Raw genomic sequence first — 19,779 nt, 5'->3', positions numbered from 1 at the left:
TCCATGTACGAGTTATTTCCACATAAGGCTGTGGAAAGTCCATGTGTCTCAATCATGAGTTTCCCTGGAATTTTTTGACTAGGTCCAGGGAAAGCAGGATTTCCTACCCTGTGGAAGATGTTCATGGTTCAACCCCAGGAGGACCCATGGAATTGAAAAGCCATGCTGACAAGGGCTTTCCCCTCCAACCAGTTATCATCCGACTTGGAAACCCCTTCAAGGTGGTAGGGTTATTTCCACAATATTGAGGGGAACACACACACAAGTCACTGCAGACCCCTGTGTACTGAGCATGTGCAGTAGAAATTCTATTTTAAAATGTGTCATATGCTTTCTTCAAAATTTGGGCCTTAATGTAGGTAAATAATATTAACCCATTTCGTTAAAAGAGTACAGTTAATCTAACTTTATCTACCCTGAAAATTACATCTAGATCATTCCTACATCTACTTAGACCTGAACAGCTCCATACAAAAAAAAAAAAAAAAGACTGGTTATAACATGACCAGAATTTGTGTGTCAGAATTTTGCTATAATAACCCCCTTCGCCTGTGCCTGTACTATATTTTTCCCACCTTTGTGTTCAGTATCATTGGTGTTAGCAACACTAGGAGTACCAGTGTAGACTAGTCTCTGGCACTTGAACAACCATGACATCTAGCTCTAATTTGAGAAGATCTAGATGATGGGATGGTCAAAAATGCTGGCACCTGCCAGCTTTTTCTCTATGCTGAAGCTGCACTAGTGCTAGCAGTGGTTGGAAATTCGAAGTCTACACTACAAAGCCTTAGTAGTTGCCTGATACAGGTAGAGTCTGCTCATCCGTGACAAATACATTTTGCTAACATGAAAAATCCATATTCAGGTACTGTGCTTTGACCAAAGGATCATTTCAGTCTCTTATGTTTTCAGATACAGCAATCTCTCGGAAAAGAGTGAGATCATCTTCCTGTACTATCCTTCCTACCTTTCCTCCATCACAGCCAGGTAATTAAAAATATTATTCAGTAAATATTCACATAAAATCAAAAATCGGTAAAATAACAAAATAAAACAGCTCTTTTTGTGGGACTGAGCTAACTGGGCTGGGCCAAGTCAGTATGTGAATGTGAGAAAGGAACTTTGCGATGTTCAACAAGATGTGTTGGTGATTCAGTAGGTGGCATTCATTTCTGTCAATGTTGCACTAATGTCTCCTTGTGCTAGGGAATACTCTGCACATGGGAGAGCTGCTGTTTGGATGGGATGCAAGCAGCCTATGCCATATGCTCCTCTGGGTTGTGCAGAGTCTACTCACTGTTGCAACTCAGATGTTTTTGAGATTTACAAAGGCTTGTAGCAAGTAGGTGGAAGGTTATATTAACCTATAAAATATTATGTCAAATATTATGGACAGTAAACACAGAATGGAGTTGAAGAAATGGTGTGAGCTAGATGTGCTCGGACTAAAACAGTGATTCACATATTTATCCATACAGACACACCATTTTCCATTCTGGGAACACCCTGCATTCTAGCCAAGATTTAGCAGGGATCACCGTCTCATTTATCAATAAGGGAAGGGCAGGGCGGTCACAAACCCTGACACCTGTTTATAACTCCCAGATTGAAAACCTTTGGATTAAAGTAATTGTTGATGAGGGGTTTCCAAATAATCTGGTAAGTGTACAAAATTGGTATAGCAGCAAACTAGAATCATCTTGGAATGGAATGGGGGAGTTCATATATGGATTATGAGACATGTAATTTTGTAGCACGCTATTGATGGGACAAGGCTGGCAGCCCTTCTGAACATTTCTGGGTAGCATTTGGAAACCATATAAAAGCAGCGGTGCCACACATGGACCATCATTACACTTATCATGGTGGTCATCACTACCAGCACATGCTGGATCTCCAGCATTTACCATCATGCTCTTGGGTCTCTTTTTTTCCTGATCTGAAAGGATATTCTGACTTGGTGACATTATCATGCCTGTGAGCTGTAAAACTAAAGGACAGTTTTGTGGTTAAAGTAGTGGCTGACACCCAGGATGTCTGGGTTCAATTCCTGGCTCTGTCTTAGAGTTCCTGGGGAAGTCACTCTCCCTGTGCCTAAATTTCCCCTGCCATAAAATGGGGATCATATTTTCCTTCCTTGAAGAGGTGGTGTGAAATAAATTTAATGTTTGTGAGATGCTCAGATACTGCAGTGATGGGGGCTACAGAAATGCATATAAACAATTAAGCACTGTGGATAAACAATTCTTTTGCAGTAAAGAATAACATATTCATGACCTCAGCTCTTCTCCAGAGAAACCATGACATCACAAGAACAGAAAAAGGTAACTATTTGTTAATATCGCAATATTTATTAGTTGTTGATCCACAGTGTCCTCAACACTATACAGAGCAGGTAAAATATAGACAGTCCCTGTCCCGGCCAGTTTACTCTCTACAGCTGATATTCACCCCCCTGTGCAGAAGGCCTATATTATAAGCCTGTAAACCACTTAATTCCACTTAAAGCCCTATTTTGAAAACTTAAGTGGTTCATGGGTCATGTTTAGGGCCACTGCTCAGGAATGAATATCATCCTGAATAAAAATTTCTGATACATAATGTTAACAAGAACTGAACTTTGCTCCCAGTGAAGGCAAGGCAAAACTCCTGTTGACTTCCATGGGTGCAGGATCAAGCTTCATATAATCAGAAGATGGATTTATCACAATCAGTGCAGATTTATTTTATTAAATATTACATCACTCCTTTATTTGGCAGGGTTTTTAGAAGGGACTTAAAATAGGAAAGGGAGGCAGGTATTAACAATAACACTTAAATACAATTAATTTAAAACTCCACCACACATCCACATTATGAGTCAGAAAAAGCAAGACCAAAATTTGTTGTTTAAATGTAAAGGAAAGATTGTATATATTAATCTTTTCTTTTGTATTTTGCAAGGACTCTCATCACCAGTTCAGCAGTGGACTGTCATAAGACCTGCCGTTTTACAGCCACCACAGTCTCAGATATGTGAGGAAAGAAGGCAGATGTGCACTGAAAATACACTGGCATCTTCCAAAGCTAAAGAGAAAGCAAATATTCAGGTAAAATGTAACTTCAATGTCAAATATACATGTCTGGGTTTTTTCCCATGTGCCTGAGCTTTAATAATATTTCACTGAAATTAAGTATTTTACAGGGAAGTCTTCAGTATTAGTTTAATTCTGTTCCCATTGAAGTCAACAGGAGTTTTGCTTTTGACTTCAGTGGAGCAATTGTGCCAATGCTGAGCGCTTTGAAAAATCCAGCCCTTGCTAAACTGCCCATATGGCTGCTTGATGAGTGTGCAGATGCTGTAAACTTGTAATTCAATCTGAATTTAGGGTAGAGGGTTGGGAAAACTTTTTACTTTCTAAGGAATTTTTTTAAAAATCTGGCTAGGAATTGCACTGGCTTGCTTCACACAATAAATATGGGCCTGTCTCTGCAAACCACCACATGAATTATCTTAACTCATGCAAGTGGACCCATCATGCATGGACTTACTCTTGTCAGTAATACTTTCTCACATGCATTTAGCTTTGCAGGCCCTAATTTCTGGTAAAACTATTTATAGTGCAAGATGAGCCACAATTAATTTTTTCCAACATTTCTGAATTGATCATATTAATTATTTCCAGTTGTCTGAAGAGAGCTCTCGTTGCCCAGCAGAGAATTCAGCAAGTTCTGAGACAACAGTGAGGCCATCTATCTCCATGCACCTTACTAGCCCTAAAACAGTAGGGTAAGTTAGTTAAAGTGTTGTGAGTTTTTTAATGCGTACCTAGAGAATAGCAAGTGTTTGGTTTTGTCCTCTAGCTTGTTGCTCTATGTGTGTCTGTGTAGCTGTTAGGTGAAAAAATGCACACATCGGCCAAAAAGGAAAAGAAGGCTTATGGGCAGATTATAACTTGAACTTTTCCTTACACCTCTGGATGAGTTACCTGGACTTGAAGGGTATGTCTACCCTGTAGTGTAAGCCCAGGGTTAGTGGGATTCAAGTCAGCTGACCTGGAGAACCCAGGGCTTGAGTGTCTACACTGGATGACCTTGTAAACTGGAGTAATAGTAATAAGATGAAATTTAATAATGAAAAGTGCAAGGTCATAAATTTAAGGATTAATAACAAGAATTTCTGTTATAAACTGGCGACACATCACTTGGAAGTAACAGAGGAGGAAAGGACCTCGGAGTATTGGTCGGTCACAGGATGACTACAAGCCACCAATGTGATATGGCTGTCAAAAAAGCTAATGCGGTCTTGGGATGCATCAGGTGAGATATTTCCAGTAGAGATAAGGAGGTGTTAGTACCATTATACAAGGCACTGGTGAGACCTCATCTGGAATATTGTGTGCAGTTCTGGTCTCCCATGTTTAAGAAGGATGAATTCAAACTGGAACAGGTACAGAGAAGGGCTACTAGGATGATCCGAGGAATGGAAAACCTGTTTTATGAAAGGAGATTCAGTGAGCTTGACTTGTTTAGCCTAACTAAAAGAAGGCTGAGAGGAGATATGATTGCTATCTATAAATATATCAGAGGGATAAATACCATGGAGGGAGAAGAATGATTTAAGCTCAGTACCAATGTGGACACAAGAACAAATGGATATAAACTGGCCATCAGGAAGTTCAGACTTGAAATTAGACGAAGGTTTCTAACCATCAGAGAAATGAAGTTCTGGAACAGCCTTCCAGTGGAAGCAGTGGGGGCAAACAACATATCTGGCTTCAAGACAAAGCTTCATAAGTTTATGGAGGAGATGATATGATGGGATAGCCTAATTCTGGCAATTTACTGATCTTCCACTACTAGCGGTAGATATACCCAATGGCCTGTGATGGATGTTAGATGGGATGGGATCTGAATTACTTCAGAGAATTCTTTCCTGGGTGTCTGGCTGGTGAGTCTTGCTCACATGCTCAGGGTTTAGCTGATTGCCATATTTGGGTTCGGGAAGGAATTTTCCCCCAGGGCAGATTGGCAGAGGCCCTGTGTTTTGTTTTTTTTGCCTTCCTCTGCATGGGGCGCAGGTCACTTGCTGGAGGATTCTCTGCACCTTGAAGTCTTTAAACCATGATTTGAGGACTTCAATAGCTCAGACTTAAGTTAGGGGTTTGTGACAGGATTGGTGGGTGAGATTCCGTGACCTGCGTTGTGCAGGAGGTCAGACTAGATGATCATAATGGTCCCTTCTGACCTTAAAGTCTATGATTCTAACCCTACCTTAAGGATTTTCTAACCTGGGCTTCAGTTTGGGGCTCTGGCATCCACAATGCAGCATATAGACCTGAGTCAAACCATCCGTATCCCAGGCTCCCTAGTGCCCTCCTGAAATGTGGCCACTCTAGCTTGTTGTCCATGGTGCACTGTGGGAAAACTTTACTGCCCACCCTGCATGTTACAGGAAGGTTGAACAGCCCACCAACACAGCCAGCTGAGCAACATTTCAAGAAGTTGTCTGGCTTGCACTTTCACTCTTGAGACAGTAAACAGGCAGAGCTTCCATGAGGCACTAGTGGACATTTCAGCAACGTTTTCTGACCCACCAAACGCACGAGATGGACCAGGAGGAAGAGGTGAACCATTTCCCCCTGAATGGACCTATGACAGCAAGGGGCCACTGAACGCTCAGCCAGAAAGTGCACTTACCACAGCTGGAGCTAGATGCACCCAGGCAACAGCATTCAGGGATGCTCTGTGCTCCTACGTTATGGGCTTCCATAGCCCGATGGAAGAGCGGGGATAGTACCTCTATGAACCTGCTTGTGGGAGTTAAGGGGCTAATTGATTTGGGGGTTCACTGCATGGGGAAGGGTGCGAACTTGATCGTCATGCAATGTACTTATGAATGACATGCTGAATTATGAATTGGGGATAGAATGGGGGATGATTCACAGTATAGATTCACATCAGGAAGTTATTGATGTGTGACTTGCTGTACCTAACTGTATAGAGGAATAGCATTTGTGTAGTAATTCCTAATTGTTCCTGATCATGTGTTTAGCTTTGTTATTTCAAATCATGATTGTATGATGAAATGCAGTATAGCAATAAACTTTCCTGATGACATAAAAGGCTTTACTTATAAATGTGTTAAAACAGTGCAACAGTCACCCACTGCCATTAAAACACCGAAACACTGACAAAAAAACATTTCCAAAACAAACAAATGAAGTGTATGAACCAGTGCAAACACAACAGAATCACCCTACCACTGCATGTCCCCTGGCTTCTGTTCTCCTTTCTCTTCTTTCCTTGTTTTCTGTGCACTTGGTGCCGAGGCGGAGGTATCAGTGGGAGAGGGGGCAAGATGGAGAGCTGTATGGTGTTTAGCTGTCCTGCCCAACTGTTTTTGGGGCCTGATTGCATGAGTCACCCAGATGTGGAGTTTTCCAAGTTGTTTCTGGACTGAGAATACATCGCAGAGGAATCAGGCGATGGTGTGGGAGAGGCAGCAGGAACCGATAATCTTGCAGCCCTGACTGAGATGACCTGCTCAAACAGTTCTCTCTGCTGAGCTCTATGCTCCTCCCTTAGCTGCTATTCCTGTTCCAGGAACTGTGAAGCAAGTGCCTACTCTTTTGTTAAAACCCTGTCCTCAAGCTGTGTGGTAAGCCTCAGCCTTTCCTCCTGCCTCTTGGCATGCCTCTTCTCCAATATTAAGACCCTCTGCTTCTGGTACTGGACCTGCTGGTTGGCCCACTCAAGAACTTCGTCCAAGTTCACCATGGAAACGCTCCTCTTGGAACAGTCTGTGAAGGTACGTTGGGCCAGGCTCGTACTGCACTGAGGTTGATCTGTGGAGATATAGCAGCCAGTAGAGGTCAAGGGGCCTGCAATAGGACAAGACACTGAAGGTTATTGTCTCAAATAGCTCACTGGAGGAGCACAGAATTAATGCTTGTGGAATTTCAAGGACATAAAATGTTACATTCAAAACTGAACTGCAATATATTGTGAAAGGGATGCTTCAGTCCACAGAATGTCCCTGGGCACAGCCCGGTTAATCGCAGTTACAGTAGTACACAGATAATGGTATGTTAAAAATTCCAAGTTGCTTTTGTTTTACAAAAAATTCCTAACTACTTGTGTTGGGGGTGGGAGGCCGGTCAGTGGCCTCGCAACAAAAGGTTTTTTCTATCATTTCAGGTCTTTCACATTTTGGATGACATAACTGTGAGGCAAACCCAAACTAGAGCTGCTCACTCAGCTGCCCCTCCAATGGAGCTGAACTGTGTCACCGCTCAGGCATGCAATAACTTAGCTTCACTGATTTACTTTTCCAGCAGTGAATCAACCATCAGGCATGCAGTAGCAACCTCTCCCTGAACTGAGCCTGGGTCAGATGACCTCCAGGCTCAGGTATTTCTCCAACCCCGCCAGATCATTCTGTGAAATAGCACTATCTGGCCAGGAAACACACTGCAAGGAAGCAGGAGATCAGACTCTCGAGGCCAGGAAACACACTGCAAGGAAGCAGGAGATCAGACTCTCGAGACTCCCAGCCGGCTCTTGATCCTGTTCCTGCCCCAGCCTTGCCTGAGCCCTGCTCCTAGACCTTGCCCTACTCTGATCTTGCCCTGTTACAAACACGCTCCAGCCTTGCCTCCACCTCTTGACTTTCCTTGGTCTCTGACTATCCGGCTTTGACCTTTGGCCTGTGTCTCCACCCTGGCTATGGTACTGACTTGGTTTGTCTCTGGTCTCTGACCACCCGGCTTCAACCCCTGGCTTGCACCTGGACTTTTGCTCTGGTACTGATTCTGGCTTGTCTACAGCCTCTGATCTTGGTTCTGGCCCTGGCTTGTCCCTGGATCTTGATTCCAGTGTCACCCTTGGCCCAGGCCCAACACTACATCCTGCTTTGACCTCACTCCGACCACTAGGCCTGACTACTGGAAGGTAGTGCTTGACAATAACTAACTGTTCTTGTGGTGCCCTATTGACAAAGGGAGATGTTATTCTAAGCTGCTATTGAAAAACCTGCAGTGTATGCATCCGAAGTATTCAAACGAAAAGTGACTGAACATCATATCTGTGAGTGGAGTGGGTTGGTCAGCTACTGAGGTGGCCCTGGAAAATACGTCTTTCTCTGCAATGTGACTACTGATCTGGAGTTCCTGCTTCAGGAAAAGTTTGCAGCTATCAGCATTTGGGAGTGGGTCAGAATCCATGAGGGAATCAACAGGATGCTGTGTTAGCTTCCACGTGGCTTAGAGAGCATCACAGCCTTCCCCCTCCCTGCCCCCTGCACTTTTCTGAACAAAAATTCAAACCCTGGTCATACTTGGGACAAATGATTTTGTCCCCTATGGACTACCTCTCACTGAAATGGGATAGTTTTGGAAGTGAAACACGCTTCCCCAAACACACACACAGAGTTCAGTGTTCCCAGGCAGCTCCACAGACTGTTGAGTGATTATAGAGCAGCAAACTTAAAGGCATGGCAATGTAATGTTGTTTTTAAGAAACAGGAATGGCCCTAGCAAAAATCTGTGCCTTTCTGGTAAAAATACACTTTAAAGATGTTCTTTACTATTGGCATTTCCCAGTCGCCATGTTGAATTCCACATGGTGGCAGGGAGTGGGGATGCCAAGGCGCTAGGATACAATCCACCAGTAGTGGATAGATGCTGCTAGCTGGGGAGTCTTATAACTTTTGCATTAGTTCTTAAAGTGGAAATCCCTCTGATTCTGTAGCAGTACATTTTAAATTGGAGGCAGAAACTTTCCAGGCTCAGGGGCAGCTTCTGTCCCTCCCATGTCTGCTGCAGGCTCGGCAGTGAGCTGTTCCATGTGGGGACAAAAAACAGCTCCTCTGAGTATGGACCCAGAATTTGCTGCTGATCCTGTTCTAAAGCATGATCTGGGACTGGTTTCAGCAAGAAAATTACTTCATGGTCCTCACTTGATCATAGAATCATAGAATATCAGGCTTGGAAGGGACCTCAGGAGGTCATCTAGTCCAACCCCCTGCTCAAAGCAGGACCAATCCCCAACTAAATCATCCCAGCCAGGGCTTTGTCAAGCCTGACCTTAAAAACTTCTAAGGAAGGAGATTCCACCACCTACCTAGGTAACGCATTCCAGTGTTTCACCACCCTCCTAGTGAAAAAGTTTTTCCTAATATCCAACCTAAACCTCCCCCACTGCAACTTGAGACCATTACTCCTCGTTCGGTCATCAGCTACCACTGAGAACAGTCTAGATCCATCCTCTTTGGAACCCCCTTTCAGGTAGTTGAAAGCAGTTATCAAATCCACCCTCATTCTTCTCTTCCGCAGACTAAACAATCCCAGTTCCCTCAGCCTCTCCTCAAAAGTCATGTGTTCCAGTCCCCTAATCATTTTTGTTGCCCTCCGCTGGACTCTTTCCAATTTTTCCACATCCTTGTAGTGTGGGGCCCAAAACTGGACACAGTACTCCAGATGAGGCCTCACCAATGTCAAATAGAGGGGGACAATCATGTCCCTCGATCTGCTGGCAATCCTCCTACTTATACATCCCAAAATGCCATTGGCCTTCTTGGCAACAAGGGCACACTGTTGACTCATATCCAGCTTCTCGTCCACTGTAACCCCTAGGTCCTTTTCTGCAGAACTGCTGCCTATCCATTCAGTCCCTAGGCTGTAGCGGTGCATGGGAGTCTTCCATCCTAAGTGTCGGACTGTACACTTGTCCTTGTTGAACCTCATCAGATTTCTTTTGGCCCAGTCCTCTAATTTGTCTAGGGCCCTCTGTATCCTATCCCTACCCTCCAGCATATCTACCTCTCCTCCCAGTTTAGTGTCATCTGCAAACTTGCTGAGGGTGCAATCCCCAACATCCCATCAGTCCCCATTCTGGATTCTGAGGCCAGCAGGGCACCATCCTGGCTGACCAGGTCATCATGCACCACGGTTGACTCTGTATTGGGTGCAGTGCCCAGCACCCAGTCAAAGGCCTCATAAAATGGGCACAATATTGGCAAGTTGTCTGAGGTGCGGTTCTGGTCCCTGGTCCACTGGTACTAGCTTTTGAGCAACCTAATCTGTTCCCCGTATTGGTCAGTGATCCAGTAAATTTGCAAAGCTGCCATCTTGTTTGCTATCTTCACGTATGCATGATCATTCCTGGTATTTTTACTGAAGGTCACAGTTTTACTCGCCTCACACCAGATATTCACCAAAGTCTGGGTACATTCCCATGACCATGAAGCTGCCTGCTTTGCAAAAGGCTTGTTCTGTTGAGTCTCCATTGCAAACACAGAAGCCTCTCGAACAGTGTGTTTTCAGCTTAGAATCATAGAACCACAGGGTTAGAAGGGACCACAAGGGTCATCTAGTCTAACCCCCTACCAAGATGCAACATTTGTTGTGCCTAAGCCATCCAAGACAGATGGCTATTCAGTCTCCGTTTGAAAACCTCTAGTGAAGGAGCTTCCGCAACCTCCCTAGGCAGTCTGGTCCATTGTCCTACTGTTCTTACAGTTAGGAAGTTTTTCCTGAGATTTTAATCTAAATCTGCTATGCTGTAGTTTGAACCCATTGCCTCTTGCCTGACCTCTATGGCACAAGAGAACAACTTTTCTCCAGCCTTGTTATGGCAGCCTTTCAAGTATTTGAAGACTGCTATCATATCCCCCCTTAATCTTCTCCTTTCCACACTAAACATACCCAGTTCCTTCAGCCTTGTTCATATGGCTTGATTCCATCCCTTTTATCATCTTTGTCGCTCGCCACTGGATTCTTTCCAGTTTCTCTGCATCCTTTCTATAAATTGGTGTTCAAAACTGGACACAGGACTCCACCTGAGGCCTAACCAGTGCTGAGTAGAGTGATACTATCACCTCCCGTGACTGCTCTGTTGATGCAACCAAAAATTGCATTTGCTTTTTTTTGTAACAGCATCACATTGCTGACTCACTTTGAGGTTGTTATCCACCACAACTCCCAGATCCTTCTTAGCAGTGATGCTGACAAGCCATATCCCCTATTCTGTATTTGTGCACTTGGTTTTTCTTCCCTCAGTGTAGCAAACTTACATTTGTCTTTGCTGAATTTCATTTTGTTGTCTACAGCCCAGTTCTCCAATTTATCAAGATCCCTCTGAATTTTAGCTCTATCCTCCAAAGTATTGGCAAACCCCCTTAACTTTGTCATCTGCTAATTTGATCAGTCTGTTCTCTACACCTACATCCAGCTCATTAATAAAGATGCTAAACAACACTCTACCCAGAACAGATCCCTGTGGAACCCCACTTGAACCCTCCCTCCAATGTGACATCATTCCATTAATAGTTATTCTTTGTTTGTGGTTGTATAACCAATTATGTATACACTTAATGGTAGTTCCACCAAGCCCACATTTCTGCAGCTTATTTTTCAGAATATCATGTAGAACTGTGTCAAAAGCCTTGCTAAAGTCCAGGTATATTATGTCCACCGCATTCCCCCTATCCACCAAACCAGTTACCCTGTCAAAGAAGGCAATCAAACTAGTTTGACATGATTTGTTTCTTAGTAAATCCATGCTGTCTGCTTGTGATTACCCCTTCATCCTCCAGATATTCACTAATTGAATGTTTTATACATTTCTCTAGTAGCTTCTCAGGTACTGAAGTCAGCCTGACTGGTCTACAGTTCCCCGGCTCCTCTTTTTCCCCCTTTTTAAAGATGGGCACTACATTAGCCCATCTCCAGTCTTCCGGGACCTCTCTTGTCATCCATGAGTTTGCAAATATTGCCAGTGGCTCCAAGATTTCTACACTAATTCGTTCAGTACCCTGGGGGTGAACAGCATCAGGCCCGTTGACTTGAATTCATTCAAATTGGTCAAAAGATCTCTGACATGTTCTTTACTTATCCTGATCTGCATCTCTTCCTTTTAGTGGTTAGAAGAAAATGACTCACTGAGCTCTTGCTGTACGCCAAGTGGGGGCGTCCATTTTCAACTGAGTCTATTAGAGATTTTTGCAATAGAGAGGACAAAAGAAGATGGCCTGTGGGATTATGGGATACTTTTGGCAGACTCCCAGGACCCAAGTTAAGCAGGGCTGCATCTATACTTCAAAGCAATAGGGCTTGGCTTGACACTGGCTTCGACCCTCCATCCCTGCAGGGTCCTAGAACCCTAGGTCTAAGCCTGAGTCTGAGAGATTTGTGTGTAGACAGAAGGAGGATTTGGGCTCAACCCAGAGTCTGAACCCACGCTTACATTGCAGCATTGACATAACCTATATCTAGGTATGCTGAAGTAAGCTTTGCGCCTGCCCGTCTGTGTTCCCCAAGCAGATGGACAAGGAGTAGATGAAGATAGGGGAGAGGGTGGATCTGGTGGCCGGCACAGCTAAGCCGACACAGCGAGGGTAGCAGTTTGCTGGAGTAAGAGGAAGTAGGGAGAGAAGTGTGCCTCTTTGATGCAGGATTCTTTCCCTATACTGCTCCTGGGGTGCTGCAACAGTGGCTTGTGGCTTTGCCACTATCTAGGCTTTAAGGAACAATCTCATTATTCTACATGAAATACAAAGCATCTCCCTAAATTCCTTTAATGAAGTATTCTCTGTGGTTCCCAGTAGGCCAATATTTTTGCTTTAATGTAGGATTTGGAAAGGTAAATGTATGCAGTTATAGATGTTATATTTGCATCTCTTACAAAGTCTAATTGATATTTTTCACATATTCCTCTAGAAATCAGCCAGTTGAAGATGTAACTTTTTTAAACAACAGAAATTCTACTTTTGTGTTTGGAGAAAACATGGTAGAGAGAGTTTTGGTAAGATTTGTAAATATTGAAATTTTTCTTTTTTCTTGTTTCTAAAAAAGTTGGCATTTGAATGCTGAGGTCACATTTTCAAAGATGGTCACCTAAATTGTGACCACAACATTTGTCTTATGTTCATACAAAGCCCCAAGTCCTGCAGATGCTTATGCACATGAGTCATCTCTTTGAAGTCAAGTCATGTGAGTAAAGTTAAACATGTATTGCTGTTCACAGGATTGGTCCAAAATGAGTAATTATATATGTTGGTGCTCATCTGCAAAGGCAGTTAGTTGTTGGGTATGCTCGGCTGGCTTGTGCGCACATTTCATGGGCACAACTTAGGTGGCCCAAATTTTAGATTTGGCCCTTCAGTAGGAAAATCAATTCTAGTAATTTTCTGTTATAGCACAAACCATTTTAGACTTTTTAACATTCAGAGCTGTAGGCTTTCTCCCCTCTGACTCCCAAGAAAATATTTGATTAGCAGTATTCAGATATACAGGAGATGTGAACAATGAGAAAACTGTAACTCTAAACAGCTAAATGTAATAGTTTAAAATATCTCAGAGTGATTATTTCTAAATTCTGCAATGCCTTTTTTAAATTTTTGGTATATATGGTGGTCCAGTAAAATGAGGAATTAATTTGGAAAGATATCTGGTAAACTTCTCCACTTCTATTATCAGATCACCTTAAACTTAAATGGAAAGAAGCTTATTCTCCTAGCCCAGAGTCTTTCTTAAGAAGAGACTGCAGTTCCTGCTTAATGAAGGCTTTTATAATAATGGACAAAGTTCCACTATTGACTGAAATACCAAACGCTTGTTTATTTATATCCTATGTCAGTATTTGTATGTAGGAGTAAAGTTTGCATGTTAACCTATTATTTCAACTAATCTTCACCCCTGCTGTGTATTTTATGATTCAATATATTCCTGATCTTTCAGCTTGCTGCTAATGTCAAACATATAAACGTTACAATTTCTTAATCTGTTTTTCCTTGTTTCTTCAATTTTTTAGAGCCCTCAAAAATCTCCCAAGCTGCATAATGAAACTGATCTATGCAAGAGAGAAATAACATCCACAGATGCCAAAACTTTTCATACTGGTTATTCACATACAAGTAAGCATTACTAGTTAGCAAACAAATACAGTGAGACTCTACCAATAGGTCAATTTCAGTGCATCATAGAGGACATCAAATTAGTGGTGGTCAGTAATTATAATCTATTTACTTTAAATAGTTAAAAGTTTAAAGGTTTCAGAGTAACAGCCGTGTTAGTCTGTATTCGCAAAAAGAAAAGGAGGACTTGTGGCACCTTAGAGACTAACCAATTTATTTGAGCATAAGCTTTCGTGAGCTACAGCTCACTTCCTCAGATGCATATCGTGGAAACTGCAGCAGGCTTTATATATACACAGAGAATATGAAACAATACCTATTCCCACCCCACTGTCCTGCTGGTAATAGCTTATCTAAAGTGATTTCCAGCACAAATCCAGGTTTTCTCACCCTCCACCCCCCCACACAAATTCACTCTCCTGCTGGTGATAGCCCATCCAAAGTGACAACTCTTTACACAATGTGCATGACAATCAAGCTGGGCTATTTCCTGCATAAATCCAGGTTTCAGAGTAACAGCCGTGTTAGTCTGTATTCGCAAAAAGAAAAGGAGGACTTGTGGCACCTTAGAGACTAACCAATTTATTAGAGCATAAGCTTTCGTGAGCTACAGCTCACTTCTGAGCTGTAGCTCACGAAAGCTTATGCTCTAATAAATTGGTTAGTCTCTAAGGTGCCACAAGTCCTCCTTTTCTTTTTGCATAAATCCAGGTTCTCACATCCCCCCCACCCCCATACACACACAAACTCACTCTCCTGCTGGTAATAGCTCATCCAAACTGACCACTCTTCAAGTTAAAATCCAAGTTAAACCAGAACATCTGGGGGGGGGGGGTAGGAAAAAACAAGAGGAAACAGGCTACCTTGCATAATGACTTAGCCACTCCAAGTCTCTATTTAAGCCTAAATTAATAGTATCCAATTTGCAAATGAATTCCAATTCAGCAGTTTCTCGCTGGAGTCTGGATTTGAAGTTTTTTTGTTTTAAGATAGCGACCTTAAACCTTTAAAAGTTTAAAGTTATCCAGTCATTAGTATACTATTGGGATGCGCACCATAAATTTAAGTGTCCAGAAAGCAACTGCCATTTGGTTTGTGACTCAAAACTAGAGCTAGATTATCATCATAGCGAATGATTTATTATTTGATTAATTTAGACTATTTTTTATTTGTAAGTTTTCCTTGAATAGCCTTAGAGTTTTACAAATTTATTTGTTATCCAAAACTGTGTGATGAATACTTTGTGAACACATTTCAGCCTATAGCTTGTTTATGAACAAGTCACTTCAGCTACAATTTTAGCTAGTTATTCATGTTATTTCCTGCTAAATATTCACACCGCTCTTATTACCATTATGATTTATGGGACTTATGTTTTTCATGACTATGACTTTGAGCAGCAATATCTCAAAATAAATTTGATTTGGAAACTCAACTATTAACTAGTTAGGGCTTGATCCTGCTAGTTGTTCCTTGTGGACAGACCAATGTGCCTATACAGAAATGCTGGATCGTGGTCTTATTCTTTAAAAAATATACTGGAATGCCTGAAGTTTATTAAAATGTTAACTGATATCTAGCACTAAGACGAATGTACAAAGACCTAGACCATACAAATAGTCATACTGTTGACATATTCCCGCTGTAGAAGTTTTAGAATTTTCTATTGTTTTTATTTCTCCTTTAGAAACATTTTTTGCAAAGAAGTCAACACTAATTGAATCAGCTGCAGCTTACATTTCCAAACCAGCACAGAAATATTTGTTAGATAAAGTTGAAGTTATAACAGGGGAAGAAGCAGAACATAACGTGTTGCAGGTATATTTTCCTAAAAACTGCATGATGAGCCTTTCTGCTTATGTTTAGAAAGCACATTATGGTCTACTGTAACTTATAATTCCATGAATATGTATGTACTACTACTTGTTGGACAACTGTATATGTTTTTTTCCTTTTTTTAAAATATGCTTCTGTTAACTAATTTCTTTTCAAGCTGATGTGTAGCTTTTCATTGTATATTCTCTGTGCTGAATATAGAGAGCTCTTTCAACCTCCAAAATCATGCTCCAAAGCCTCATTCTGCTATTGTCTGTTATAACTGTCTTCACAATAAGTCAGTGTTCCCTAACACCAATAAATAAAACCCCAAATTATAAGTACTCTTAAAGTTACTTTATAAACACAAAGGCTTGATTTTTTTTTTAACTAAGGAATTATCAAAGTAAGTGGTTTTATAATAAAACTAAGGTACATTGTAGTAATTTTAGGCCAGCAGGATAAATCTTGCTACTCGAGATTCTTAAAACTCTTTATTTTCTTGGAAAATTAACACTTGCATATATTACAAAAATCTAAAAATGGAAAGAAACACAATTGTAAGATTGTTTGAATCCACTCTCCCATCCATATGTGGGAAATTTGTATATGGATGGGTCATTAGCTTCAGTTTATGACAGTACTGGTACAATGGGTTGCATGAAACTTCTGATATCAGTGATGTCATAGGATGATGCATTCTAGGACATCTTCAGGAAATACAGAGATGTTGGTGGATTTCACAGAGAAGGATTAAAATAGAAAAGGTAAAAGTGAAATGTATTTCTATGCTAAACGTTCCCCATACCCTGATTAGTAGAGGTACTCAACATAAATCTGGGGTTAGTGCAGTTTTCATTTCACTTTTAAAATTGGTCTTAATTTTATGCAAACTGTAAAGTAAAAAGTTATAGCACAGAGACATCAAACGTATAAATTGCATTCTCCGGCACAACAGAATTCAAATCTGTTGACGCTTTCCATAACATTTTCCCCTTTAGATCAGTTGCAAGCTTTTTGTATTTAATAAACTCTCTCTATCCTGGACTGAAAGAGGAAGAGGATCCCTGAGGCTTAATGACACTTCAAGCAATAAACATGGAACATTACACTCAAGGCTAGGTAAAAATTAGTTCCACTTCTTAATCATGCTCTCAATTGCTATAGTCAATTGGATATCACATCATTGTAATCCTGCAACCAGGTTTGTTTATATCTATATCCAGTTGCTCAAAGCCTCTTCATTATTACTCTATAAAGTTAGCTGCCTTCTAAACATCCCTAGGCACTGCAGCTTTTGTGAGCTGCAGGTACTCACAGATGTCACTAAGCACTATGTATTCTGCTTCCAGATTTCTTTAGCACTTGTTCTGTCTTTTCTGACGTGGCTTTTCCAGAGGCGCTGCTTCTTCCAAGTGACTTATGGGATGTTCTGTTTATTGAGCAGTAGTTTCTTACACTTTATTGTGTAGTTTTGAAAGATTGTTTCATTATATCATATGGCAAAAAGTATAAAATATTGAGAGAAACTTTAAAAATATCAAATCATAATAAAGAAATTTAAACCCCCCACCTCTTTCAAAATGTTAGGTTATAAATCCCCTGAAATGCAAAGTTAATAGAAATATGATTTTTTAGCAGTACTGAATAAATCCGCTGCAACAACAGGGAGGTTTCAATCACCATGTAATGTCTAATATGTAAGCATTCCTGTTTTAGTTATGCGAAATCAAGGCAGTTTGAGACTGATTCTCAACACCAAACTCTGGACTCAGATGGCGATAGAAAGAGTAAATCGCAAGAGTTTGTGCATCACTGCGACAGACCTAGAAGACCATTCTGTTAAAGTATTTCTAATACAGGTAAGAAAAAATTGAAAAAGGACAAGTATCTAGAACTTGGCAATTTAGCTCAGATTCCTTGTTCTAGCAAGCCTCCTTCTGGTAAAAAGTGTAAGGCTATAACATGTACAGAATTACCATTGAGGTCAATTGCTGTTTTTTGTGCAAAAAGCTGAAGGTCTGATATGGCCCAAGGAGATAACCAGATCACTGTATTACACAGCCAGCAGGGATCACTAAAGCAATGGTATACAAGTTGTTCCCAAACTGTGGTCTGTGGACTATCAGTGATCTGTGGAACTGGCTACTCCATGAAGCTAAATAACATTAAAAGATGCCTAAAATATATCAACACACTTTCCTGATTTTTCCTTCTGCATCAAAACAATTGCTATAGTTGCCACAGGGATATTATTCAAAGTGATCATTGTGGTTTATGGTGGGTCCATGCAATCATGACTAGAAGGGCAGGTGGTCCACAAGGGTCGCCCAGTGGCCTGTCTTCCGACAGTGGGAAGTACCACAAGCTTTACAGGGAATGTTCAGAACAGGGCAATTATCGAGTGATCCACCCCCAGTTGTTCAGTCCCAGCTTCTGTCAGTCAGAGGCTTCAGGACACCCAGGGCATGGGGTTACATCCCTGGCGAACTTGACTAAGAGCCATTGATGGACCTATCCTCCATGAACTTATCTCATTCTTTTTTGAACCCAGTTATAGTTTTGGCATTCACGCTATCCCCTGGTAATGGTTGACTATGCATTGTGTGAAGAAGTATTTCCTTATGTTTGTTTACTAGGCAGCAGGTTTAATTTCATTGGGTGACTCCTCATCCTTTTCTTATGTGAAGGGGTAAGTAACACTTCCTTATTCACTTTCTCCAGACCATTTTTGGTTTTATAGGCCTCTATCATATCTCCCCTTTAGTCATCTCTTTTCTAAGATGAACAGTCCCAGTTTTTTAATCTCTCCTTATAAGGAAGCTTTTCCATACTAGGGTGACCAGATGTCCCGATTTTATAGGGACAGTCCTGATTTTTTGAGTCTTTTTCTTATATCAGCTCCTATTACCCCCCACCTCTTGTCCCAATTTTTCACACTTGCTGTCTGGTCACCCTATTCCAATACCCCTAGTCATTTTTGTTGCTCTTTTCTAATACTAATATATCTTTTTTTGAGATGTGCTGACCAGAACTACATGCAGTATTCAAGGTGTGGGCATACTATGGATTTATAGAGTGGCGCTATGATATTTCCTGTCTCACTCACTATCTCTTTCCCAAGGGTTCCCAACATTCTGTTCGCTTTCTTGTCTGCTGCTGCACATTGAGCAGCTTTTTTCAGAGAACTATCCAAGATGACTCCAAGGTTTCTTTCTTCAGTGGTAACAGCTAATTTAGACCCCATCATTTTGTACGTATAGATGAGAGTTTTTCCCAATGTGCACTACTTTTGCACTTATCAACATTGAATTTCATCTGCCATTTTGTTGCCCAGTCATCCAATTTTGTGAGATCTCTTTGTAACTCTTCAGTCAGTTTTAGACTTAACTCTCTTGTTGTGTAATTTTATATCTTCTCCTTTGCCACATCACTGTTTACCTCCTTTTCCAGATCATTTATTAATATGTTGAACAGCGCAGGTCCCAGTACAGATCCTGCTGTTTATCTCTTTACATTGTGAAAACTGACCATTTATTCCTACACTTTGTTTTCTATATTTTAACCAGTTACTGATCCATGGGAGGACCTTCTCTTATCCCATGACTTCTTACTTTACTTAAGAGCCTTTGGTGTGGACCTTGTCAAAAGCTTTCTGAAAGTCCAAGTACACTATATCAACTGGATCATCCATGTCCACATGCTTGTTGACACCCTCAAAGAAGTCTAATAGATTGATGAGGCACGACTTCCCTTTACAAAAGCCACGTTGACTCTTCTCCAACAAATAATGTTCATCTGTGTGTCTGATATTTCTGTTCTTTACTATAGTTTCAACCAATTGCTTGCTATTAAAGTTAGTCTGTAATTGCCAGGATCAGCTCTGGACCTTTTTTAAAAATTGTCATTATATTAGCTATCCTCCATTCATCTGATATAGAGGCTGACTTAAGTGATAGGTTATGTACCCCAGTAAGCAGATCTGCACTTTCATATTTGAGTTCCTTTAGAACTCTTGGATGAATATCATCTGATAATGAATATTATCAATTTGTTCCCAAACCTCCTCT

General features: G+C 41.3%; 1 protein-coding gene across 3 annotated transcripts in view; it reads left to right on the top strand.

The window, feature by feature from the left end:
* The window catches only part of RANBP3L (RAN binding protein 3 like), a 56,693-nt gene that overhangs the window by 19,347 nt on the left and 17,567 nt on the right, over positions 1-19,779 (top strand). For all 3 annotated transcript variants that reach the window (XR_012158866.1, XM_073343769.1, XM_073343767.1), the window contains 9 exons: positions 913-987; positions 2,256-2,324; positions 2,944-3,089; positions 3,666-3,769; positions 12,699-12,783; positions 13,792-13,894; positions 15,582-15,712; positions 16,711-16,831; positions 17,429-17,571. Coding sequence is in view for 2 of the 3 variants with exons in the window: in XM_073343769.1 (XP_073199870.1) it covers positions 913-987; positions 2,256-2,324; positions 2,944-3,089; positions 3,666-3,769; positions 12,699-12,783; positions 13,792-13,894; positions 15,582-15,712; positions 16,711-16,831; positions 17,429-17,571 (977 nt within the window). In the remaining variant the exon portion in view is untranslated. The remainder of the gene's footprint in view (positions 1-912; positions 988-2,255; positions 2,325-2,943; positions 3,090-3,665; positions 3,770-12,698; positions 12,784-13,791; positions 13,895-15,581; positions 15,713-16,710; positions 16,832-17,428; positions 17,572-19,779) is intronic.

Source organism: Lepidochelys kempii, chromosome 5 (genome assembly GCF_965140265.1).
Source record: "Lepidochelys kempii isolate rLepKem1 chromosome 5, rLepKem1.hap2, whole genome shotgun sequence".
NCBI classification, from domain to species: Eukaryota; Metazoa; Chordata; order Testudines; family Cheloniidae; genus Lepidochelys; species Lepidochelys kempii.
The sequence above is the reverse complement of the archived record's forward strand: the minus strand, read 5'-3'. Positions and strand labels throughout refer to the sequence as shown.